The 26786-nt window shown below is 39.9% G+C and overlaps 1 protein-coding gene across 1 annotated transcript in view; it reads right to left on the bottom strand.

Moving 5' to 3' along the window:
• The window catches only part of OTC (ornithine transcarbamylase), a 78297-nt gene that overhangs the window by 34630 nt on the left and 16881 nt on the right, over positions 1–26786 (bottom strand). Inside the window, exons 2-4 of the mRNA XM_075539242.1 lie at positions 24374–24512; positions 20999–21080; positions 11708–11795 (exon numbers count right to left, since the gene is read on the bottom strand). Of these exons, the coding sequence (XP_075395357.1) occupies positions 11708–11795; positions 20999–21080; positions 24374–24512 (309 nt within the window). The remainder of the gene's footprint in view (positions 1–11707; positions 11796–20998; positions 21081–24373; positions 24513–26786) is intronic.

Raw genomic sequence — 26786 nt, 5'->3', positions numbered from 1 at the left:
AAAAAGAGTAGAGCTTCCCCCATAGAGTTTCTATAGAATCTTTTTTTTTCTTTTTAAAATCATTTTATTGGGGCTCATACAACTCTTATCATAATCCATCCATCCATCCATCCATCCATCCATCCATCCATCCATATCCATCCATTGTGTCAAGCACAATTGTACATTTGTTACCATCATCTTTCTCAAAGCATTTGCTTTCGGCTTGAGTCCTTGGTATGAGCTCCTCATTTTCCCCTCTCTCCTTCCCAAACCCTTGATAATTTATAAATTATTAATATTTTTATCATGTCTTACATTGTCCGATATCTCCCTTCACCCACTTTTCTGTTGTCCATCCCCCTGGGAGGCGATTATATGTAGATTCCTGTGATTGGTTGCCCCTTCCTGCCCCACCTTCCCCTTACCATCCTGGTATCACTACTCTCATTATTGGTCCTGAGGGGTTTATCTATCCTGGATTCCCTGTGTTTCCAGCTCTGATCTGTACCTGTGTCAGGACAGCAGATCCCCAGGTCTTTCCTCTCATGGAGCTACTGATGGGTTCAAATAGCAGACCTCTCAGTTAGCAGTCACACTCTTAACCATTGCACCAGTAGGCTCCTTAGTATTACTGTAGGAACCGATAAAGAGAATTATCCCCCAAAGAAATTTTGCCTGCCCATGCTTTTGAAAATAATTAAAAGTGAATGAGAATTTCATAAAGCAATGACTAATATTTGGCCTTGGAAAAGAAATAGACAAGATAAGCCTGGAACATCTTGTAATAAGAAAATACAAAGTGTCTATCAAGAACTAAAGAAATTATAGCAAAATGACTGAGGAGCCAACTTGAAGACAAATTGCATTGACTAAAGGTGGAACAAATGGAGTATCACTAAGAATGATGGCTGCAGTTAATTGAAATCCTCAAATATATTCAAATCCATGGATTTATAAAAATACCAAGGAATAGATGAACATTTACAAGAATTCTAACAAGATCAGTTCCCACTCAAGTTAAATGAGAACTCTCCAAGGGCTAGATAAGGATGGGACGTGATGTGAAGAGTGCCCTGGTAATGGCGCGATGACCATCTGTGGGCATGATGTGAAGGACGTATCAAAAGAATGGTGGACTTAAATATTCCATGAAGACCTATCCAACTCTTGAACTTCTTTGATTTTGTGTCCCTTGGGTATAAAATTAAAACTTGTCTATGGCATAGCTAAAATATCCAGGAAGCCAAAACAAAACAAGCCCAGCATAAGCAAAAATCTCCAATCAGCCCAGGAAGATCTGGTGCAGAGCTTGTATAGTTGAGTGAACAGACTAAAACAACAGCAACAAGGAGAAGACAAAACATAGACTAAGCCAGGTCTTAAGAGCAAACGTAGATGTTGAGATGGCTGATAACAAAGCAATCCTGATGCTCTTAGAAGGGGTTGAGTTTTTCCTAAAACTTTGAAACAGGGTGAATGCACTGCAAAAGCAAAAGGTAACTGAACTTGCATTCTTATAGTCTTGCAATGCGGTCTTCCTTTTGCCATCATCCTGCTTAAATCAGACTGCGTACCCTCCACAATTCAATTTGTTATCAATAATAAATCAGGTGATTTGGATATTTGACTGGGAAGCACTGGGATAAATTGTTGGCAGTAGATAAAGATGGGATTACGAATCGTTAATCATTAAGAAATGGAAGTTTCCTATTATTATTATATTAATTAAAGGAGATCAAAGTCCTGGGGAAGACAAAGGTTTTTATCCCCAATATACATAGGGCAATGTATAAACTTCCTGACCCTCCCTTCAGGAAGGAGAATAATCCAGCCCTCTGGTACCTCTATCCAATTTATCATGCTGTTTAAATTAATATAAAAACAATGAGGAAGAAGATAGCATCAGTCAGCAAAACCTCGCTAGCCTCCTTTCAGAGAAGTTGATGTTGGAAGGAGCCTGGAAATGTTTAATGAAAATGTCAAATGTAGTCTATTCATGTCAAATGTAGTGTATATACTCATGAGGGCTTCTATAATGACTGGAACATTTTGGTTGGATGTGGGTTCACTGCGGCACCAGGACTTCTTGGACAACCATTGAAATGGCCAAAATCGAGTCAGCAGCTTGGGTTAGGTCACAACTGGATTCAACCAACATCGATTGCATTTCTTCTGTGAATCTATCCCTTAGGAGCATGGCTTCATTTTTGCATATCTGACTCATTGAGATTACTTACCATTTTCCAATTGAGGGATCTGAGACTCAGAAAAACTAGATCAAACTGCATACTCAATCTGAATTCTGTCCAGATGTGACTTGAACAGAAACTTGCCCTTGCTTCAATGGCCCTGCTCTTTACATGGTGGCACACTGCCTCTAAGAACATAGTGTAGTGAGACATTGGCTCTGCCAACATTTATCCAACATCTCCTCTGTAATGATTCAGACAGAGATTTCCCTTTTAGATATCAATATTAAAAGTTACTTTCCTAAGAATCCTAGACGATATTAGCATTTTTAGTCTTATATGATTGGTATGCATTCCTTCAGACTAGTATTCCAGTTTTTTTTCTTTCAGTATTACAATGAATCCCTCCTCTTCAGGACTGTGTCTCATCTACAAGTCTCTCTCCCTAGCTTTCATTATTTGACAATAACGAGAAATCATCCATGTTTTTGTAGGGGGCTCTGGATAGGTAGTCACTGTTGCTTTTTCTTTCTACCCGTTTTATATTGACTGAGGATACTTAGCAATCACAACCATAAGCAAATTACATCTAGATGGAAAGTAATTAGAATAGAACGGCATTACATTATTGGCTTTCATACACATGGTTCCTTAAAGAGCATTACTAAGCACTGTATTAAAGTTAAAATGACTGTGAAGCTATTATGCACCTTTCCATAATGCACTCAGAGTATTAAGCATGAACAGCTATCATTACGGAAGAAACAGAAGCCTTGAAGTGGGTGATAATATGCCACTCTTGTTTCTATTTTCCATCTGAATTTAAACTTCCAAAGATTTGGTGGTCTGAGTCATGCTAAAGGATCACTTCTGAGGTCACATCTAAAAAGTCAAGGCAAGAGCAAGGAAAGGAATAGTGTACTTCAGCTCTTATGCCAAACCTAACACAAAGGAACGGACACAATCTGAAAAACAGCCAACCTAGATTGAATTATGTCCCCTAAAATATGAATTGAAATCCTAACTTTGGTGCCTGGGGATGTAATCCTGTTTGGAACCAGGTTTCTTTTTTCATGTTAATCAGATCATACGAGGGTAGACCCACCCAGAAATACACACTGCCACCGCATTGACTCTGACTCATAACGACCCTATAAAATAGAACTGTGCCTGTGGGGTGGCGTAGTGGTTACACATTGGGCTGCCATGTGCATGGTCTGCAGCTCCAGTGGGGAAAAACAGGGCTTCCTACTCTTGGAAACTTACAATAATCTCAACCCTCAAGGGCCTTACTATGAGTGGACATCGACTTGATGGCAGTGAGTTTAGTTTTTAACTCTTTACAGGAGTAGAAAGCTTCCTCTTTATCCTTATGAGCTACTGATGGATTTGTACCACCGATCTTGGCCTTAGCACTCCAATACATAGCCCAATATGCCACAAGGTCTCTGCTACCAGAGTAGAGTGGGTTCTAAATGGAATCATTTCCGAGTCATACAATATCAAATGAGCACAGGGGGACCTATAGGAAGAAGAAGAAGGCAGAGGCAGTTGCATCGAGTATTGCTGACAACTACTAGAAGCAGAAAGGGAGCTCTTACAAGAAACATGCTCTGGACTTCTAGTCTCCTGAACTCTGAGGAAATAAATGTTCTGTATTTTCTGATCCATGTGTGAGTTAGCAATGGTCTTGTATTGTATTGTATTGGTATTTTTATTCCAAGTCATAGAGTTTCTGAGACTATCTCTTTCCAGGAGGAGGCTGCCTCATTTCAATGATTTCTCCCATTATAAATTAAAATTTGGTTAAGGACATTTAGAAAAATCCAGAAGACATATGAAAGCCCAATTGGGCAGAAAAGAGAGTGCTACTCTTGGGAAGGCTTGCTTTCAGTCTTTCAATGGCGGTGTCTGGAACTTGGGTGTGGGAAGAGTTCCCACCATTTCCAGAAATGATACTGTACCTAAAGTGTTTGCACAAACAATATGGTCTTACTGAATTTCTTCTGTCCTTCTCAGAGTTCAAAACCTTGGTACACACAAGGCAGAGGGCTACCTATATGCCTACCCTCTCTCTTCTCAGTTTATTAGATACCACTCTTCCTGTTTCTTTACCTTAGGGGTGATAACCAGTTTCTGAATTTATAACCTGAATACCTCAGTATTCTCTCCTTGCCTTTTAAGATCTGAGCATCTAAAATAACCAATTCCCTATTTTGAAATACCTCCATGGATGGGGCCCAATAAGGAGGAATTAGGAAATGCACATGCGTGCCAGAGGATAGGATAGAAACCCTACTTCTGGTCCCAAGTGCTTATGCAAAGAGCTTTAGTCAAGAGAAAAGAAACCACGTGAAGTATTGCAGCGGAGGAGATTTAGCCTACCAACTTTGTCCTGATAGAAAATAGAAAAATGATTGGCATACTTTCTAAAAGTGATGCACATACAATCTTTTAAAAAGTACTCGCATAATTTTATTTGAGAGATAATTTAGGAAATAATATCGCATAGAATAAAGAAACATCAATGTAAACATGTAAAAACTCCTTTGACTTTATTTCATTTAACATCTGTTGAACTACTTAATATAGCCTTAACACTACACTAAGTCTCTTTCCCTTTCTTTCCCCCGTTTCCTTCCTTCTTTCCTTCCTTCCTTCCTTCCTTCCTTCCTTCCTTCCTTCCTTCCTTCCTCCCTTCCTCCCTCCTTTCTTTTCTTTCTATCAAGTTCTAGTAAAATTGACATCATGTGTTTTAGTAACAAGTAACAGAGATGATGAACAATTTTACAGTTTCTTAAAATTATTCTATCATCTAAATTCTATCAATCAATGTAGTTATTTAAGTTTAGAAAGATAGGAAGGTCTCTTGTTTATGAGGGGCTCTATTTGGGATGATATGTAACTTTGTTATATTGCCAAGTTCTTTTTGCTATTGTAAATTGAGTGTGTATGGGGGGAGGGGCGTTACATTTCAGACCATCAACTGTACATTCAAGAGTTAAACCACTCATTAGCTACCCTACCTTCGTATTCCACCCGAAGCCATGCACTGCTTTCTCCTCTCCCTCTTGTGGACCCTCCCTCCTCCCTCTTATCCAAGTCACCATCTGTCACCCTCTCGTCTGTGATATCATCTTCCCTCCTATGCCCTCCCCCCATTTGGTAACCTCCACGGTCTGTTCCCTTTGATACTGCCAAGTTCTTAGCCATTTACAATTTAACAATATTACTTAATTAATTATCAGAATCAAACAACAGGGGGATAAAGAGGATGTAAGCCAACATTCTTTGATGGAGAACTATGGGACACCAGACCGTCTCTAAGAACATATTGCAAATGACTTCATGGCAGTGTTGTTGCTAGTTGTCCTTGAAGCAGTGCTGATGCATAGCAATATTATTATTACAATCGAATGAGATGCTACTCAGTTCTTTGTCATTCTCACAAGTGTTAAGCTTGGGCACACTGTTTCAGCCACCATGTACATATATCTCATTGAGGGCCTTGCCCATTTACACTGACCTTATATTTCACTAAGCATGATGTCTCCAGGGGCTGGCATCTCCTAATAACATGTCCAAAGTATATGAGACAAGTCTCAGCATCCTTGCTTCTAAGAAGCATTCTGGTTGTATTTCTTTTGGGATAAATTTGTCTGTTCTTCTGGTAGTTCGTGGCACTTTCAATATTCTTCACCAACACTGTAATCCAAATGCCGCAATTCTTCTGTGATCTTCCTTAGTCGTTATCCAGCTCTCACGTGCATATGAGGTGATTGAAAATACCATGGTGACTTCCTTGCTCTTCCATACTTGGAGACACTCAGATGTTTTCTTCAGGAGGAGCACACTTTCTAACATTGTGTACCCTATTGACCGTTGTATTAAACTTTTATGAGTTAAGCTGATAACCACTAGGTCAGCAGTTCAAAACCACCAACCACTCTGTGGGAGAAAACTGAGGCTTTCTACTCCTGTTATGAGTTATGGTCCCAGAAACCCACAAGGGAAGTTCTACTTAGCCTTATAAGATCACACAGTGAGTTGAGAATTGAACTTTTAAGGATCTCCGTAGGTGGCATGGGTTGTGTTTGGCTGCTAACTTCAAGGTTAGCAATTCAAACCCACTAGTCACTTAGTAGGAGAAAGATTAGGTTTTCTGTCACTGTAAAGACTTACAGCATCAGAAACTCAAAGGGACAATTTGACTGTCCTATGAATTGGAATCAACTCGATAGCAGTGAATTTGGTTGGTTGTGGTTTGAACTTTTATACTGCCATCAAACACTACTCAACGCTTATATTTTAAATGCCTTCTAATATGTTCTGCAGTGCACATATTCTACACTTGTAACCATGGAAGAAGAGAGCAATACGTTTTATTTCAAGTGCTTATTTATTTTTTCCTCAGCTTCTTTGATTATGTGTTGTTTTTGTTCATTTAATTTTTAAAAGAGATGCGTTTGAAGATTTTAGAGCATTGCTGGATTTCCCTCCTTTTCTGAAAATAAAAGCTGGATCCTGCTTTAGGGACAAATTCTTTCTCCTGTCTGCGATGTTCTTCTAGGAGATTTATATGCTTTTGGGGGGTCTATTTGCTGCCTTCTCAACTTCACTGTTGTCTTTGCAGGGAAGCCTACACAGACTTTCAGTTGGAAGTAACCCCTAGGCCCACCAACGGATCACCCTGCTCTACGTTTATGATAACGCTTTGATCGATTCCTTATGCTCCACTTAGTTAGTGAATGCTTATTTCTCTCTAGAAAATGATTTCTACTGCAACAAGATCTTGTTTACCTCGATCAAAACTATGCTTAAACAATGTCTAGAGATAAACAAGGTGCTTGATAAACATGAATGGAAAATCAATAATTAAAGCATTTCCACAAATAAGAGGAACGTTGATAATGGTGTTTATCAGCTTTCAGGCTAATTTCCCTCCCACCCAGCCCCCTCCATTCCTTCGTTTCCTTCCCCCTGGATTTACTTCATCCCTCCTCAGAATTTTCTTTCCCGAACCACTTTTTATTCTACCAGGTCCCCAAAGTAGCCAGCCAGGCGGATGGAGATACAACGCTCTTCATCAGTGGCTGATGTGCACTATTCTCTTGATTTGAAAGGGCCAGTGCTGCCATTGAAATGTTCTCCAATTTCATGGAATCTTACAAAGTTAAACTTCTACCCCAAAAAGCTAAGAGGGTAATTGCTATGCATTGTATGGTGTACATTGACAGGGTAGGTATAAAGATTCACTTCCTGACTTCTCCTGGTCAATTGCTTCTGGGGAAGGCAGTGGATTTCTCTTGTATTTTTCAATTTAAGCTTATTGAATTTCCAAATCTCAGCCATATCTTGTCTGCCAGAGATCCTGGCAGATGAAGCAGTACCGTAGCACTGGGAGAAAGTCAGGTTCTCGTAATTGTTATTATCCGCTTCCCTCTTGACAGCCCACGCCTCCATCTGTGCTTCTAATATTGTACTCCCCTTCTTCTCCCGGTACTCTGAGGTGTTCTTCCTGATCCCCCATAACAGTTTCTGTCCTCACGGCTCAAGCCCCTTCAATTTTCCCGCAAAGAGACTACAGTGCTCGTTAAAACAAACAAACAAATAATAACAAGAGTAAAACACCACTGATCCTATAGTTTTCAGCTCTTAACTCCATCCAAGGTGAAGTTCAACCTTTAATGCAATGTGCCCTATACCTAATCCCTCAATCATCTTCTACAAAAGAAGAAATTCCTCTCATTTTGCTACTTCTCTCTGCGTGCAATAAATCTGAGATTGCTTTTATCTTGACTATCAATTCAGCCTTCAGGCAGTGGTCATGGAACCATACAGGTCTCTTACTAGCCATCTTTTCATCACGCTTCCCTTTACTACCACAGTTACCTAGATTTACAGCCCAACAGCCTAGGATTTCTACACGACCTAGTCAATCTGTGTTTTATAACATAAGATCTACCCGCTCTTGCATCAGAACCACTTGGGAAACTTGGGAAAACATAGATTCCCTGCAGCTCCCTATTGGCGCAGCAGTTCCATTGTTAGCCCAAAGGTTGTTCGTTCCAACCCACCCGTGACTCCTCGGAAGAAAAGCCCTGGCAACTACTGCCATCAAGATGACAGCCTTGGAAAGACCAGAGGGCATTTGCCCCTCTGTTCTGTAGGGTCGCTGTGCATTGGGATAGACCTCATGGCACATAACCACAGCATGCACCCTGGGGGACATGCAGAGCTAGAATTCCGGACTGTGTGGTCCAGGATCCTGCATTTTAATCCCTCAACATAATTGTTTACCATATTTTATAACTCCTGAATTTTTCCATCTCTTTTCCCCTCATCTCTATTTCCATGCAAATAACTCTACAGAGACCTACACATCGTTTACAGTGGCATATGGCGCTCTTTACAGAATACTACTTTTAAGCTAATAAATGTGCATGCTTTTCAGAGTGTAGTGTTAAAGCAAATTAAAAATCAGACTGCCTTCATTTTATATGTGTAAAAAAGGAAGCTTTTATCCACATAAATTGTCACTTATGAAATCACAGCGTAGATGGATGGCATACCTGGGGTAATAACTCAAGTCTTCTGATTTCCAATCTGTGTAGAATGAAACCCAAGCTAGGTAAAGCTACAGAGACAGGATTAATAATTTCCTAGGGACATTCCAGGTGAGGTTGGGGAAGCTTGGGACCTAACAACAATAATTACAAGAAACGGGAAAATATTCTAAAACTGAATGTGATGGTGATCGCACAACTCTTCTTAATATGATGGAATATTGAATCTCAGGGAGTAGCAAGGGTCAGTGATGCTTAGAGAAGAATTTTAAGCTTCACTGAATGCATTAGCTAAAAACAAGGCTCCAGGAATGGATGGAAAACCAATTGAAATGTTCAACAAGCCGACGCAGCCCTGGGGAAGCACCTACTCATCGATGTCAGGAAATAGGGAAGACAGCTACTTGGCCAAATGACTGGAAGGGATCCATATTTGTACCCATTCCAAGGAAAAATTACCCAACAGAATATTAAAATTATAGAATGATATTATTGGTATCACATGCAAGTAAAATCATCTGACAATGACAAACAGAAGAGATCATCCAGCAAGGATCTTCTTGCTGACGATCTGCAAACAATAATTCCAGCAGTACATTGATCGAGAGCTGCCAGAGGTCCAAGTCTGATTCAGAAGAGGATGTGGAACATGGGCTCTCATTACTGATGTCAGATGAAGCCTGGCTGAAAGCAGAGAGCACCAGATAGATAGTTGCTTCTCTTTTATTGACTATGCAAAGCATTTGACTGTGTGGTTATAGCAAACTATCGATATCCTTGAGAACAGGCATTCCAGAATGCGATCAAGAGGCAGTTATGTGAACTGAACAAGCAAGAAAATCATGTGTCAGGGTTATATGCTCTTATCATGTTCATGCAGATTGAATGCTGAAAAAATAATAAGAGAAGCTTGATTATATGAAAAATAATTTGGCGTCAGGATTGGAGAAGGGCTTATTAACAACCTTTGCTGCCCAGATGACATATATATCCATGTAGCAGTGAACCTATTTATATGGACTCAAGAGTTCATGATCAGGCTAGAATTTGTGACCATATTTGTGTCCCTCCGGGTCCGTGAAGAGCTCCTCTAAGGAAAGTGTTGGAATAGGAATTATTGTTTGCATGGAGAGCAAGCACAGAAAATGAACGTGTTTATTATACTCATCTTCAGTTCATAATACCTGCTTGGCAATTTGTTTCTTGTCTTGAGGTTTTGTCTTCTCCGCTGATTTTTGGATGCCAACCTGTTTCTGGATGCCAATCTGCATTCTTTAACTTTTTTCTTGGATCTTCCCACTGGATAGACCCTTTTTGAATGGCTAATTCACACATGACTCGTTTGCCGGCATTCTCCTGGTCCTATGTGGGAGATGCCCACTGAGCATTCTCTCCTGCCTGTCTCCCCTCCATCTCTAAGCTAGGCTGGCAATATGGGATCTTGAATAAAATACAGCTCACGTTTATGGAGCCAGAATTATTGAACACATCGAATCCCAGTCGGCAGTGGCACATTTGGAAGAAAATTTCATTTACATTTATTTATTCCTTTTGTCTTATGCATCCAGAAAATGAAAACAACACTTTTTCTTAATACTAACACTGTCCCTTCTGAAACACAGTGACTACAAGTTTTAAAGGCGAGGGTTTTTTTTGTTGTTGTTTAATTCCTGCAGCAATTCAAATGAGACGGATACTTCAATTCATCCCAGGGTGGCTGCCAGAGAAAGCAGACCATGTTTTCAAAGGGATGCTTTGTGGCATAGCATTCGCAGGAAGAAAATGGTTAACATTTCCTATAGAAGGCTAAATATTTAACACAGACATTTTCTCTGAATTTCTGAGCCAGGTGTGACATCGTGGCAAGAGCACTCCATGAGTCAAGAGGCCTATGTTTCCATCTGCCTGCCGCATAGTCTAGTGATTAAGGGCCATTTCCACCTCTTCTTTCACCTACCTAGGGGTGAGCGACTGATTCTTGGTGATGAAATGTAAGTAGAAGTGATGTGTAACCACTTTCCTGCTACTGTGGCTTTGAGGCAGGTATGCTTTACCGTGCTCTGCTCCCCTAGCTCCTGGATGGATGTTCGCACTAGGGGTGACGTTAGAGGCTATGTGTTGAAAACAACAGAGTTCCTGAACAACCACATAAGTAAATAATCTCTCTTTCCCTTTCACTAATCAGAAACATCTGCTGGGCCAAGCCATTGGCATTGGAGATTTAGATTTGTGTTCTAGCAGCTCGTATGTCTCTGACTAAGTTGTTTCACCTCTTTAGGCCATAGAGCTTGGACTTTGTAAAGAAACCCTGGTGGCTCTGTCAGGCAAGCATTGGGTTGCTAACTGCAGGGCTGGCAGTTCAAGTATACCAGCTGCTGGAGAAAGATGAGACTATCTGTTCCCATAGAGATGTACAGGGTTGGAAACCCTATTTAGGGTCTCTGTGAGCCAAAAGTGATTCCATGGCAATGGATTTGGGTTAGAGTTGGCTTGGATTGTTATAAGGATTATATAGAAGCATATATGACAATGCCTGAACCCATATAATAATTGTTCCATAAACATTAGCTAAATGTACTGTTACATGCCCTGATACTAACTAGTTATGAGCTATTACACAAGTCAATTTCCCTGCACTTCCATTTCTTTGAGTACAAAATATAAGTTATGATTGAGCATATTTAAGTTCCTGTAAAGTCCGAATTTCACAAAGAGATTTTGATCAGGTTAGGAGCTGTGAATATTAGGACTGATGCTTAAAATCGCTAAGAAGAGTGATTTATCTTAATCCATTAAAAGAGCCTAGGGGTAGGGGGAGTGGTTGTTCAGGTTCTCAGAAAAAGAGGAAAATGTGAGAAGGGCCAAAGGGCACAGAGAGACAAGATCATCATTTAAAGAAGAGCAGGTTTTCCCTTTAAAATGTCTCCCCCAGTGCCTGAAATGAACTTGGGAGAGAAGAGTTTTACCAACCGGGCTGTGTCAGTGAGACTTTCATTTACACCCAAATGGATATCTTGTGTGGTAAGAAAACAAGGGTGTCCTCCCAGAAGTGCAAAGCCTGCAATGGAAGAAAAGGGAAAATTAATTCTTTTCAGAAAAATAAACAAGTGAACAAGCACAAAACAACCTAAAGTGGGGAGCAAAATTACATGGAATTGGTATCATTACAACTGAAAAGCACAATCTTTAAATCTGTCTATTCTGATCAGGAGTTCCCAGGCAAAGCAAAATGCGGAATTCGCGGATGTTCTTATCTAAGCAATGTCACCTACAAGTGTGTTCCCATTCCTAGGCTCTCCCATGCAGAGCCTGGTGGTCCTGGGTATGTTATCATGTACCGCCAAGAGAATGGGGGGTGGGATTGCAATATGCATATGGAATACCCAGGATTCATAGATACAACAAGTGCTAGACAGCAATAAGAAGGAACCAACACAAATGCATGCAACCGCGTGGATAGATTTTATGCTTAAGATGAGGGAGAAAAGCGAAGCTTTTTACTCCCTTCAAGAGTTACAACCTGGAATACACAGAGGCAGTTCTACTCTGTCTTCACAGGGCCCCTAGGGGCCAGAGCAACTTTGTAAAAATGTTATTGTTATTTTTTGTGCTGAACTGAAGAAAAGAAATCAAATACAAAAGACTACATACTGTTTGGTTCCAATGATATGAAATTCTAGCACATTGGAAACTAACTTAGGTGGGCAGAAATCAGAATGGTGGTTGCTTCACTAAAGGGAGAGTGGCTCAGAGAGGTATTATTAAAATTTCTAGGAGAATGGAAATGGTTTTTACCTTGACAAGAGCTGTATGTTACATCCGTCAATGCTGGATTTGTTTCTCTAGCCAAACCAGCCTAACACAATACTAAATAGTGAATTAATTATATTATACATTAGATTCTAATATGTGCTATAAGAGAAAAAAAACAGGCAAGGGGTATGGACTCTAAAGCATAGGAGTTATAATTTTAAATAATCCAGTCAGGGAAGACACAAAACTGCATGTCATTTAAGTAAAGATTTTAATCTGGTAGGTGAGTGAGCCATGAAGAATATGCCTGTGGTCGTGACAAAATCTGGTGTCAATTTGAGAGGATTATGAGTGAAGGGGTGGAGTCTGGCCTGGCCATCAAAATATAACCAATGAGGCCTCTGGGTGGGTATGGCTTTCTCTTGAGAATTCTGGGAACTCCTGTATTTCCTTCTTGGAGGGAGGAGACACTTCTCTCTCTCTGTTCACTTCCTTGAAGATTCTGCTGATAAGGTTGACTCCCAGTGAGGCATCCTTGAGGAGAAGCCATGTGGACCTCCCCTTATGCAGTCCTGGGTGCTGGAGAAGCCAAGTGGAGACCCCAGCCAGTGCTGAGATGCTTACAACGCCACTGGATCCACAGGACTGCCCACCTACTGGCCTGTGATCTTCTTGTATTTGGCATCATTGCATGTGTTTCATGAGTCAGAAGAGGACTTTACAGATTGGTATCAGACATATGGGCTAATATCAGACTTAGGACTTGATCTAGACTGGGCTGGGATGTTTTTTTCAATATTCAGTTGCTCTTGTATATCAACCTCTTTCTTATACACAAATGCTATGGATTTGTTTCTCTACTCTACCCAGATGAACACAATACCAGACAGTGGGAAGAACATGTGCAAAGGAAGGTTGCCAAGAAGGTTAGTGTGGCTGGTGCAGAGTATGTGAGTAGGAGAGTGGGAGGAGGCAATGTTGTGTAGGGAAGGTAGAGAAGAAGCGACCTTTTTTCTTTCTTTCTTTCTTTTTTAATAAGATGAGGGAAAGGTGGAGCACAAAAGTGATATGAATAGACCTTTGCTTTAATGAGACATCTAAAATAGGGAAAGGGAAGAAGCAGGAAGACAATAAAGGGACTAATACCAAAATCCAGGTGAGAGCTGATTGTTCAATCCCGTGTCAAAGCAATTGAGAGAGTGGTGGAATAGTTTATATATTTTGAAAATAAAACCAGTACTCGGCTGATTACTTTGCTTCCTACCTCACTGTAAAAACTAGAGCAATCAGAAGAGAATGTCCAGATTCCATCATCGTATCTACTTACCATCCAAGATTTGTACCCATATGTATGTACTCCATCCTCCTGATGTTAAGCATAGATTAACCTTCCATGCCTTGTATAATGACAGTGCCTCCACTCATAGACCAGAGACCATCTCTTTTGGCCTACTCAAGGATGTTGCTCTAGAAATTGTCCCCTTCTTCTGTACATCATGCATAGAGTGTTCACATTGCTTTCATTCATTAAAAAAGGGAAGCTTTCTCTGAGTCTTAAACATCCCTTGCCAATTACCCTTTAATTCTTTGCTCCTCTTAGCAGGAATACTTGTTGTTCAGTCTCTCTCCTCTCTCTTCTCCTTTCCCTCAAGCCTATATCCATAAGACTTTACCTCCTAGGGTCTACACCAAAAAATCTTTTCACCAAGATTACCAATGGCATTCACGTTATTATATCTCATAGCATTTCATTAGCCCTCATCCTTCTTGACTTAGCGGAATTTAACAAAGGTGATAATGACCTTTCCCTAGATAAAAATTTCCTCAAACTACATCCAGGATGCTACACCTTTTTGCTTTAATATCTTAACATCATTCACCTTAGTAGTTGCTCTTTTTTGGTACTCACACCTCTTTTCTTTGACCTGATAATATCGGTGTGCCCCAGGGTCAGCCCTGGGACATCTTCTCTCCCTCTGCACTCACGCCCTTCCTAATTGTATTCAATAACATGGACTTAAATGGTATCTATTTACTGATGACTCTCAAATATATCTAGGCCAGATAGGACTCCCAAACTCAACTCCTATCCAACTGCTTTTCCAATATCTCCACTTGTAAGTCTAATATACATTTGAAGCTTATTTTGTTCAAAACATAACTCTGAATCTTCCCCTCCTACCTAATCCACCTGCATCCTTTGTAATTGATCAATCAGAAGCCCTGAGCTAACCTTAGATGTCTCTCTCATACATGGCTCATCAGGAACCTTGTTGACTGTACTTTCCAAACATACCCAGATCTCATCCCTGTTACCACCTTGGTACCTGCCTCAATCACTTGGCAAGTTTCACAGCTTCTATTTTGTCTCTCTCCTTCCCATCCCCTATAGACTATTCTCAACAGAGCACTCAAAGAAATCTTTTTGAAGTGGAAGTCTGAACATGCGCAAAACTAAAAAAAAAAAAAAAGGCGCCCCATCTCACTCAGAGCAGAAGACAAATGCCCAATACTGGATTATAGATTTCTGCCTCCGCTCCAGGCTCAGTTTTCTCTTTGTCGTGAACACATCACTTTTCAGCGTGTTCTGTAATTCACTTACTTATGTTTCTTGTTTAGTCTCTGTGTCTCTTGCTAACAAATATGCTCCCTGAGCACAGAGATTTCCCTTGATCACTGATGTTCAACTCCCAAGCACCCAGAATAATGACTGATGCATAGCGCATGCTCAATAAATACTTTTTGAGTGAACACAGGAAGCATTTTTGACTTGCAAGCATCTCTATGTCGACAGGAGGAACAGAAATTTCTATTACCTAGGATGTGAACTACCGGAGTTTAGTGATGAGTATCCTCACTCTTGAGCACTTATTTGGATTTATAATCATGGAAAAGTGAGTTCACAAGCATTCACAATGAAAATTTATTAAGAGAACATTTATTAGGCACTTACCAGGTGCCTAGAGAAGTGAGTTTCATTGAGACTTGGGAATATGGAGAAAGATATCAAACAAAAGGTCAGACCTCCTGGTAGGCATGTGCCAAGTTATACTCTTTAACAAGAGGTCACTTTAATAACCCAGGCTAAAAACAAGATTCACATAGAGCCTGGACTCCCGAGGTAGTGTTAGGAAGTGACATCGAAGAGAACGCTAACAAGTAAGGGTCCAAGGCTTCAGCCATCTCAAAAGAGATAAAATGGAAAACAATTGTCTTTGGGAAGAAATTACCTCTGTAATTTTGGTCAGTGATTTTAAAAAAATGAGCCCCAGACCCAAGTTCAGAAATACTGGTCACAGATTCACCATTTTTTCAGGTCTAGACAGAGATAAAGTACTCCTGGAGAGTATCAGAAATTCTGAAAAACTACGCCAAACTGCTATTGCTAAGAAGAGGAAGACAGAAGATTGGGACTCCAACTCTCTTCAACTTTAATCTAGAAATGTCTGCTTTGATCTGTTCAATTGTTTGTGCTTTGTTGACAGATATTTTACAACAAAGATTTTGTTCTGCTAATTTCTACTTGGTAAAATGAAAGTAAATCTTAATTTGCTTCTTTCATTTTCTCAAAGAACCCTGTCAATTTTGAAGAGAGTACTAAAAAATTCATTTATTGGACATATTAAAGATTGGAGGGTTCTTGCTGGCAGAACAAAGGCAGTTTTTAACCTCCATGTGCTTGACTTCCATACCTGCAGAATAGTATCACAATTTTTATATTGACATTTCTGAAAAGATGGTTTTGAAATAACTGTAAAGCACCAGCTTCTATTTCACCTTGAAAGTTAAATGCCAAACGTTAAATAATGAAAAGAAGTAGCATTTAGGGTATCCTATGTATTTTTTATTATAAGATTACCAAAATTAACAAATGCATCTATTTATCTGTTCAATTAATTTGCACCAAAAGACTATAATCCCAACCAGGCATTCTCAGAGTGGCTAAGGAATTAATGATGTACCACTACATATATTGATGTGGATATGTCTTACAAATATAATGCTGAGCAAAAGAAGCCAGATGCAAAAGAAGAAATGCTGAATTATTCCATTTCCATAAGACTCAAAACAGGCTAAATGAATGTTTGGATTTTAGAAGCTATAAAAATAATTACCTTTGAGCGATGGAGTAGTCACTTGAAAGGGGACATAAGGTGGGGAGACTTTTAAAGTGTTACATAGACAAGTAGGATGACTTAAGGGGGAGAATTTTCATCTGTCTTCTGAGGTAAATGGACATCCCAACTAGAGTGCTTAAGGATGGTCCCCAGAAGAACACCACATCTCAGGTCTAGTACAGCTCCGGGCACAAATAACTCATTTATTCACAGCCACCAGGTCTATGTTGACTCCTAGCTACTCTACAAGACAGGCTAGAACTGCCCTTATGAGTTTCTGAGACTATAACTCATTATGGGAATAAAAAGCTTTTTCTTTCTCCCATTGAGGGGCTGGTGATTTTGAACTTCTGCCCTTGTGTTTAGTCGCCCAACACATAACCGCTATACAACCAGGGCTCCCTCTGGGCCATTAATAGACACTTATAAGTACATTCTATTTTCACTGTTAACACAAAGGTAGCAGATTTTAATGAATATTTGTACCAAGAGAGAAATATTAAATTGCCTGTGCACACAATGGGAATACTTGCCCGTTTGGGGTTGGAGTTTAAGCATTTAAGTAAGCTACTAAATCTTACTGTTTCTGTAAGCATTTAAGTCAGCTACTCAGTCTTACTGATTGGTCTACTGTTGATTTTGGAAGGATGAAATATGTAATAATACCCATTGAGCATAATGATGAATAATCTGTGAAACTTAAGTTTGTATAAACATGTTTATTTCCTCATGTATTACTATTCTGGCTTACAATTTTGACCAGATTTCTCAGCTCTTCTTTATAAAATACGATAATCTACTGAAAATAATAATGGCCCTGCTGAAAAAACAAGACAATTTAATTAGATATTTAAAAAATACATTTAATAATAGCTTCCACGTACTGGCTCTGCCATTTATTAGCTACGTGTCTTTGGGCCATGTACTAAACTTGTTTCAGTACATTTTCCCCAATCACCTTGCTCTTGTAGGGCTGGGATGCGGATTACATGAACTAATCCGCAAGGTTAATGTAGAGCACCTGGTACAGGGTCTGTCCTTCAAAATTTCTTAACTTGTAGCTCTTGGTTTTATTAATAGTAGTAATATTATATGTGAAATATTAAAATTATCAATTTTCAGGACATTTGGATAGAAGTGATACAAGACACCCGTAATTAAAAAAACTCACATAAAAATTAACATTGAGAAATTTCTATGGATTAATTTTTGTTGTTGCTGACTTTGAAAAAGACCTGTCTTATCTTCACAACAATAAAACAAACAATGCAATTTACAAATGGGCAGAAGACAGGAACAGGCATGTTTCACCAAAGAAGGCATTCAGGTGCTAACAAACACATAAAGAAATGCTTGTGAGCATTAACCATTATAGAGCTGCAACTAAAAAAAAAATCATTTAACAGCAACAGTACTGGCAATGTTCATTACCACAGGAAACAAAAATGCTCGTGAGGGTGTAGAGCAATTGGAGGTCTCACACACTGTTGGTGGGACTGTAACAGTCTGTTACTTCCTTTCGAAGTTGGAAATAGAAATAACATTTGATCTATCAATTCCATTACTATATATTATTCTAGAAAAATAAAGCTGGGATACAAAGCGATATATGTAAGCCCATGATCATCTCAGCAGTATTCACGACCGCAAAGAGATGTAAACAACCTACGTGCTGAATCAATTACTGAATGAATGGATAAGCAAACTATGTTACATAAACACAATGGAATACCGTGCAAAGTTTAAGAATAGCCATGAATCTTCAAAGCACCTTCTAGACATGGATGAGCCTACAGGACATTATGCTGAAGGAAATAAATCAGTTGCATAAAGACAAAGTATGACACTACTGTTACAACATGTCAAAGAAAGGTTTACATATAGAAGGAACCATTCTCTGATGGTGACCAGGGATGTGATAATAGTGATGGAAACCATCAGGTCAACTGACATATCAGCTTAAAAAAGCAATGCTCAACATCCTATTTTAGTGAGAAGTGACTGGGGTCTTAAAAGTTTGTAAGTGGTCATCTAAAGTACAACTACTGATCTTTCCCTATGGAGGAGAAAGAAAAGTGAAGAAAATCAAAGAGACATGGAAACAATTAGTTCAGAGGGTTAATGGACCACATGAACTTCAGCTTCCACCACCCTGAAATGAGAAGAACTAGAATGACAGCCAGTTATTACTTCTGACTGTTCCTAAAGGGATCACAATAGAGGGCCCTGCGTAGATTGTAAACATGTGAAACAAACTGAAAATAATAAAAAGATAGTGGCCCTTGGTCACCCTTCGTGACTGGAACGGAACATATCTCCATGGTTACACTTATAGAGAAACAAACAACAGTCCATTGGGGTGAATAATAACACCAGGGAAATACCCACTCCTTAGAAGAATCAACCGTGATAGCATTTGTCCTGGAATAAAGCTCAGAAGGCAAGAATGCATAGGAAAGAAGGGCAAATGGAAACAATAAATACGGAAAAGAAGTGGAAATATTACGTTATTGGCAGTAGAACCAATGTCATGAAACTAAACATGTATGAATAGTTGAATGAAAAATCAATTTACTATGTGAACCTGACTGCTCAAATAACAATAAAAAGGAAAAGGCAGACACCACCTTCCTTAACTAACAATGGTAAATATGTATATATAGAATAAAATGAAATTCTACCCAACTTACAGAAAATCAGTATTAGGTGGGAGCCGAATTTGAGAATCAACATTCCTTGTTTTTCCTTACTATGTGTCAGATGCCATCGTAATCTTTTATGGGAGCTAGCATTAAGAAACAAAATACTTTCATCTGCTTTCCTCATGAAACTTTAAAGACTAGGTCACAGATTATACATTTCTGCTCTTCCTCCTTCCTTCTCCCAAGAGCTAAGAGGAGTACATTAGTAGTTACAGTGGACTTGAGAGCTGAATCCTGATGCTGTTTGTATTCATTGAAACAATTTATCTGTAGCAGTTACATAATCTGTCAGCTTGTGAAGGGGTGGAGTATTGCCTACCAATCAGTTCGCAGCCAATGAGGCCTCTGTTTGAGCATGGCCTACTCCTGAGGATTCTGAGAACTCCTGTCTCCCTCCCTGGAGGTGGGACACACTCTCTGCCACACATTCATGATGATAAGTCACATGGAGCTACTCTGATGGCATCAGAGGCCTGGAGCTGGAAGAGCCATGTGGAGACCCACACCATGGTATTTTCAATTGTGTTATATGAACGCAAAACCTGGGTAGTGACTAATGATGACCAAAGGAGAATTGCTGCACTTGAATTATGGTGTTGGTGAAGACTATTAGCTTTATCAGGGATTTCCAGAAGAATGAACAAATCAGGGGGGAAAAATACAGCCAGAATGTTCCTTAGAAGCAAGGGTAATGAGGTAGCATTTCTCATGTACTTGAACTTGTCTTCAGATGAGACCAGTCTCTGAAAAGGACAAGCAATTGAAAAAAAATCGATGGAATTTTGACATTGTACCCCGTTGACTGTCCCCCCAACCCCTGGTCAAATTCTGAGGCACGGAACATGCTGGAACTCTTATATGAATTTAGAGGACTACAGAAATGAGGTCTCCTTTTGTACCTCTTTTAAGAGAAAGTCTTGGTATCAGCAAATGTTGCATGACTCCCAGGTAGCCAGCACAAGGAAGGAAAAGAACAGAGGTGACCTTGTTTCACCTCTGTTTCAGAATGCCAAGGGCACCCACCCAAGAGAAGTAGCAGGTCTTAGGAATAGCGTTAAATACACCTGCTAGCAAGTGGGTGACAACCAAGATCCCAAAAGAATATGGAAGTCCCAGGACACGGATTTGATGATGATGTCCTGACGACCAAGGACCAGAGTCTCATATGTAGGCCCAGATGTCCCAGATACACACGCTTTTCATGACAGAGCCTGACTCTGTGGAAAGGAAGAAGAAACCCTATATTGACCAAGAATTCCAAAACGGCTGAAGTTTGTCAAAACTTGCAGATATTAGTTTAGTACCCAGTAGGACCCACCCCTCCATAGACATACACGCACACATATACCGGCTACATGTTAGAAAAATAGTCACATTTCTTTCCCTTGTGAGTGTTAGGTATAATAGTTTGTGCCTACTTGCATCTTGTACCAAACATGGGGAACTATTTGCGAGTTCGATGAAAGTCTCGTGGAACGCTTTCAGATGAAGGCAATCATTCTGCTTGCAGCTTTGATGAGATTTGGAAGCGCATTCAGTGACTGGGGCACCAACCACCACTTTGCCAATGGCGAAGTTTTCTCTTCATAGCTATTAAAGAGACATATTCCCTTACTAGTTGACTTCTCCCTCACCATCACCCTTCAACTGGCTCTTCAACATAGATATGAGTTTCTCAGTGTACTCACCTGTTTCTGTGGACAACCTTGTTCGAGTACTTCTTTTTTCAAAAATCATGCCTAAAGACTTCCCTTGCATTAAAGGTAAATACTGAAAATAAAAAACAAAAATTAAAATTAAAATGCAAAATATATTTTAAAAATAGATTATTTGTACCAGTGCACATGGTCTGGTACAGCCAGATGGGTAAGGTAGAATTGGGGTCATGATAGTTGGAGGGAGGAAGCATTAAAGAACTAGAGGAATATTGTATGTTTCATCAGTGCTATACTGCACCCTGGCTGGCTCATCTCTTCTTTGTGACTCTTCTATGATGGGATGACCAATTGTCTACAGATGAGCTCTTGACACACAGAACTCAGGACAGATAAACCCCTCATGAACAATGATAGGTAGCGATACCATGAGGGTAGGGCAAAGGTGACGGGGCTAAAATGGGGAACTGATCACAATGATTGATGTATAATTCCTACCCACCCCCAGCGGGAGGAACAACAGAAACATGGGTCAAGGGAGATAGCGGTCAGTGTAAGATATGAAAACAATAAGAATTTATAAATTATCAAGGGTTCATGAGAGTGGGAGGATGGGGGAGGGAAGAAAAAAATGAGGAACTGACACCAACGGTTCAAGGAGAAAGAAAATGTTTGAAAAGGAAGATGGCAACCTATGTGCAGATGTGCTTGACACATGGATGTATGGACTGTGACAAGAGCTGTAAGAGCCCCCAATACAATGACTTAAAAACAACTAGGTCATTATTTAGACTTGTGAAAGAATGCAGCTTTGATACATGCGACAGCATGGATCCCTGGTGGTGATGCGGAGGGAGTACTGGACTGCTAACCTCTCTGCGATTCAAACTCACTGGCTGCTTTGTAAAGATTGGATGCTGGAAACCCTGTACACGGTTCTCCTGGGTTGTAACCACTGCCTGGACAGTGCTTGGACAGACCTTGAAAACACCTTGTGGAGTGAGATAAGTTAGAAACAAAATGACAAATATCGTGCGATTTCACTCATATGAAATACCTAGAATAGGCAAACTACGGAGACCAAGAGTACAACAGACGTTACCAGAGCCTATGGAAGGAGAGAATGAGGAGAGTTCCTGTTTGGGGTGATTAAAAAAATTAAAACTAGATAGTAGTGAAAGTTGCCCAACATTGTGAATGTTATTAACATGACCAGACTACACTTAAAATGGTTACAATGGAAAAATTATGTTATATGTACTATACTACAATAAAATAAAAAATACTCATATGTACATATATATGAGGGAGCTTAAAAAAGTTCGTGGACAAATGGAATGGAAAGTTAATGCAATTTTTCCATAGTTTTTTGAAGCCCCCTTATATAAAAACAAAACAAAAAACGCTCACTGTCATTGAGTCAATGGTGACTCATAGCAACCCTATGGAACAGGATAGAACAGATCTTGTGGGTTTTGGAGACCCTAACTCTGAATGGGAGTAGAAAGCCATAGCATTCTCCTCCTGCTCCATCCCTGTAGAGTATATCCACAATCAAGAATTATGTTTTAAAATGTATTATTTCCATTATTAGAAAATGTAAGATAATGAATCACTGCTTTTTGTTTCTTTCCTAAAAAAATTGCTCAAAAGATTATTAAAAAGTATATGAAGGCAAGATATGACAAAATAATAATTTATAAATTATCAAGGGCTCATGAGGGAGGGGGAATGGAGAGCGGGGGGGGGGGAAGAGGGCCTGATGCACAGGGCTTAAGTGGAGAGCAAATGCTTTGAAAATGATTAGGGCAAAGAATGCACAGATGTGCTTTATACAATTGATGTATGTATATGTATGGATTGTGATAAGAGTTGTATGAGCCCCTAATAAAATGTTTAAAAAAAGGTATATGAAGTATTCCCTCGTGGTCTATATAAGTAGTGGAGGGGAACAGTGACTTACCTAATGGAGACATGATTTAAAAGGATTATTCCTTGTTTGGGGTTCAACATGAGCACCTTTTCTGAAATACTTCATACTAGGACCAAATATTTTCCACAACCACACCAAACTCTCTGCCACTGAGTCAATGTCGAGCTTAGGTGGTGTTGTGGGTTTTGTGTTGGGTGTCCCACATCGAGGTCAGCAGTTCCAAACCACCAACCCACTCAGAGGAGGAAAAATGAGACTTTCTCTTCCCGTGAAGAGTTACGGTCTCAGAAGCCCATAGGGGTAGTTCTATAGGATGTCCTACAGTGTCACCATAAGATAGCAGACAGCTTAGTTCTTTTAAAATTCTCATTCAGTTTTGAGCGACCTTGTGCATGCTTGGTTTGGAGTTGGTTTCTTTGCTAGAAACTGCTATTCTGTTGTAACATGGGGCACTAAGATTCCTATTCTAAACTGTGATTAAGCCCCAGAGTTCCAGCTACATTTTCATCAAGCATTCTCCCGGGGGTAGGAAGGCTTTGTTTCTCCAAGTCATTTGGAAACAATCTGGGGAGTTTTGGGGTAGGGTGGGGCCCTTCCTCCTTCCTCTTTTTCAGATAGACTTCCAGATACGCTAGGATCTGGAACAAATGTATTTCCACCAGCAAATATTTCTCACACACAAAATGTGACGAACAAAGATCTGAGGGGAACTTTTCTCTTCATTTCAGGTGTTTACAGGAATATCCACATATGAGCAATTAGAGCCATTGCTGCCTTCCGTTTTTCTTAGGGGCTCAGGGCACTAGTCACCTAGATTAGAAAACCGTGATCACGATAACCTTTGGCAACCTCAAGCCAACTCTTTAAAAGAGCTTCTGAACAAGCACATGATGCCACCGCATTAATAAAGTGTGTTTCCAGCATAAATTGCTCAAAATGCAGACTAATGCTTCCTGCTAGGCGCCATATCTCATCACTTATCTTACTTGGTTTCCATTTCCTTGTTCCTTTAATTATCTAAAAAAACAAAACAAAAACAAAAACCAACCCTTTAAATATTGCAATATCATTGTGATATTTTTAACATCATTCTAATGATAAAAAAATCCAATAGGTATCCAATAATGGAAAATATATCACTAGACAAATAAGTATAAGCTTATTTTTAACTTGATAGAAAAGAATGGAGGCATATAAATGAAATCATTCCAGACAAATGATTCCTTAGGTGCTGATCCAGTGGATGAGTTTCAGCATTCCATGTGAAGGAAGTGCAATGACTTGTCAGCGAATAACTGATTTTTATGCTTTTTGATGTGCCCATCAGTGATAATCAATTACCTTGACTGTGTGGTTTCATTACTTAGCTACTGTTGGAGAATTTCAATGTATTCCATGTCCCTTCTTTCTTTGGGAAGGCTCTCTTTACTATTTTGACTGATAGAAATGGAAAGTAATATAAAAATGTTACATACCTCGCCTTTCTGTTTTATCCTAAATTTCAGATCTGCTGACAGCCATAGCATGTACTTAATTTCTTCTCCTGTAAAATCCTTTAAAGTGAGAAGGTCACGCCCCTTCAGTTGCACTTTATTTTGTAGTGGCTGCCCACACCTATGGAAAAAAGAAAGACAGGAGAAATGTGTGCTTAATGAAAAAGGCAAAGAAAATGACACTCGTGTACTATGGTCTATTCGTGTGTTATTCTTCAAATATAACCTAGCAAATTTCCTGTAGCCTCACGAATCTTTGCAAAGTGATAAAGCATTGAGATTGATATATTGATATGGCTGTGCTTTCTTTTTTAGGTAGATAGAAATTTTAATGCTGAGAGGGAAAAATAATTTAAAAGAAGAGATTGATTTTTTATTAGCCTAAAATAGCCATAAGAGGGGCTTTGCTACTTACCAGTCATACAATGCCAGGTAAATAACCTTACCCTCTTTCTGTACCCAAATTCTTCATTGAGAGTATGAGTGTAAGAATATTATAGGGTTGTGGTAAAGATGAGATGATTTAGCACGTGTAAAGCAGATTGCATCTGACATATTAAAAAACACATTTCAAACATTGTAATGATTACTCTTGAAATGATTCCCTTGAACATGAAGAATTTTTCTAGGGCCCAATAGAAAATGAATTTCTTTCCTTTTCTCCTCTTGGAGTTGGTTGCTTTCCAGTTGATCCTGGGTCATGGAGCCTCCACGTGTTCACAGTAGAACTGCGCCATAGACTTTACTAGGCCATCACTTGTTGGAAGCAGATAGCTAGACCTGTCCTCTATGGTGCTTTGGGGTGGGTTCAAGCAGCCAACTTTGCAGCTAGTAGTCCATGGCCTCACTGTGCAGGGACTCTTGTTTTGTTATTGTGTGTTGCCGAGTTACTTTAGACTTAATAAAGACCTACACGGACATATTTCAGAAATATTGTGGTTCAGTTCCAAACCACCCAAATAAAGTGAGTATCGCAATAAACTGAGTCACACGATGGTTTTGGTTTCCAGACCATTCGGTGTGCAATGACAGTGTGGAGAAGCAGGAGATTGTGTGGGAAATAGCACCGTGTGACAGAGACACGTGGTGAACACATGCTGTTGACACAATAGCGCTGATAGACTTGCATGACCCAGGGTGGCCACAGCCTTCCATTTGTAAAAAGCATAGTATCTGTAAAGTACAGCAAATGAGGTATGCTGCCATATGACAGAGTACAACTGGCCCTCAGGGTTTCTTAAGCTGTAATCTTTCCACGAGCACTTGCCACGTCATTTACCCCTGTCGACTCTTCAGTTAGCAGCTGAGCCCTTAGCCACTGTCACCAGGGCTCATTCAGAGATTTCGACTTTCCTTCAAATCCATTCCGAGAGATGTGCCCTTTCCTTGCTCCTGTAGGAAAATGCAACGGGCTTTCCTGCTATATTTCAGGGACAAAAAGTTCTCTGCTTATTTGACTCCTGGAATCTCAGTAAAATAATGAATGCGTACAGAATAATAACAATAATCATAATAATTGATTCCGCTCAGACCGGATTTAAAATGGCTTCCTCTCTAGCAGGAAGAGGGGATGTGAGCTGTTTCCTCTGTTTCGCTTCCTTTAGTTCCCCCGAAGTTACAGCTAAGGAAAGAGGAAGAGCTGGGGCCAGAGAGACTGGTGCTATTCTCGTCATCTAGCATTGGTGGTGGTGGTTGAGGCTGATTCATTTGGGGTGCCTTGAAGGCCCTTTGGAGAATCCTGTCATCCCTGGGCATCTCTTTGGCATTCCTAATGCAAGTAGTTGCATTTCCTCTGAAATCCAAAGGAGCACTTCTAGTTCATTACCCTGTCCCCACCCCACCCCACCCCCTGGCCCTCAATCTCCCCTCCTCCCCCTCTTCACATTCTTCTTCCTCCTCCTTCTGCTTCTGATAAAGACTTCCCACTCCTCCAGAAAAGTTCCTGGGCACAATCTAAAATAACCCCATGCTAGGATTCCTTTTTATTCCATATTGGTTCCTGGAGAAGCCAGGACAATCCAGGACAATCTCATTTCTTATTCTGCTATCAGAAAAGCCAATTCCTCTTATTTAGCTATCTCATGCATAGACCTGACACTAGTTCACAGTGTCTCTGAGCTCCCTCACGTTTTCTAGGCTTGAGATGAGGGAAAGTTATCCCCTGGTCGCGGGACTTTCAAAACAGTGATAATGATTCCCAACAATCCTCTTCTGATCTCCAACTCCTCTATTGGCTTCTCCAACCCGTTCAATGAACTAGAAGTAGTCACCAATGAGTCCAGAAGCTTATTCTTGTCTATCACCTTTGTGAGTCCTTTTTAAATGGTTCTAGCATTGGCAAAGAAGGGAAAATGAGCAGCCATTGGGCCTTGGCAGAAACTTCACAGGAATAATT

This window comes from Tenrec ecaudatus, chromosome X (genome assembly GCF_050624435.1).
Source record: "Tenrec ecaudatus isolate mTenEca1 chromosome X, mTenEca1.hap1, whole genome shotgun sequence".
Classification (NCBI taxonomy): Eukaryota; Metazoa; Chordata; class Mammalia; order Afrosoricida; family Tenrecidae; genus Tenrec; species Tenrec ecaudatus.
The sequence above is the reverse complement of the archived record's forward strand: the minus strand, read 5'-3'. Positions and strand labels throughout refer to the sequence as shown.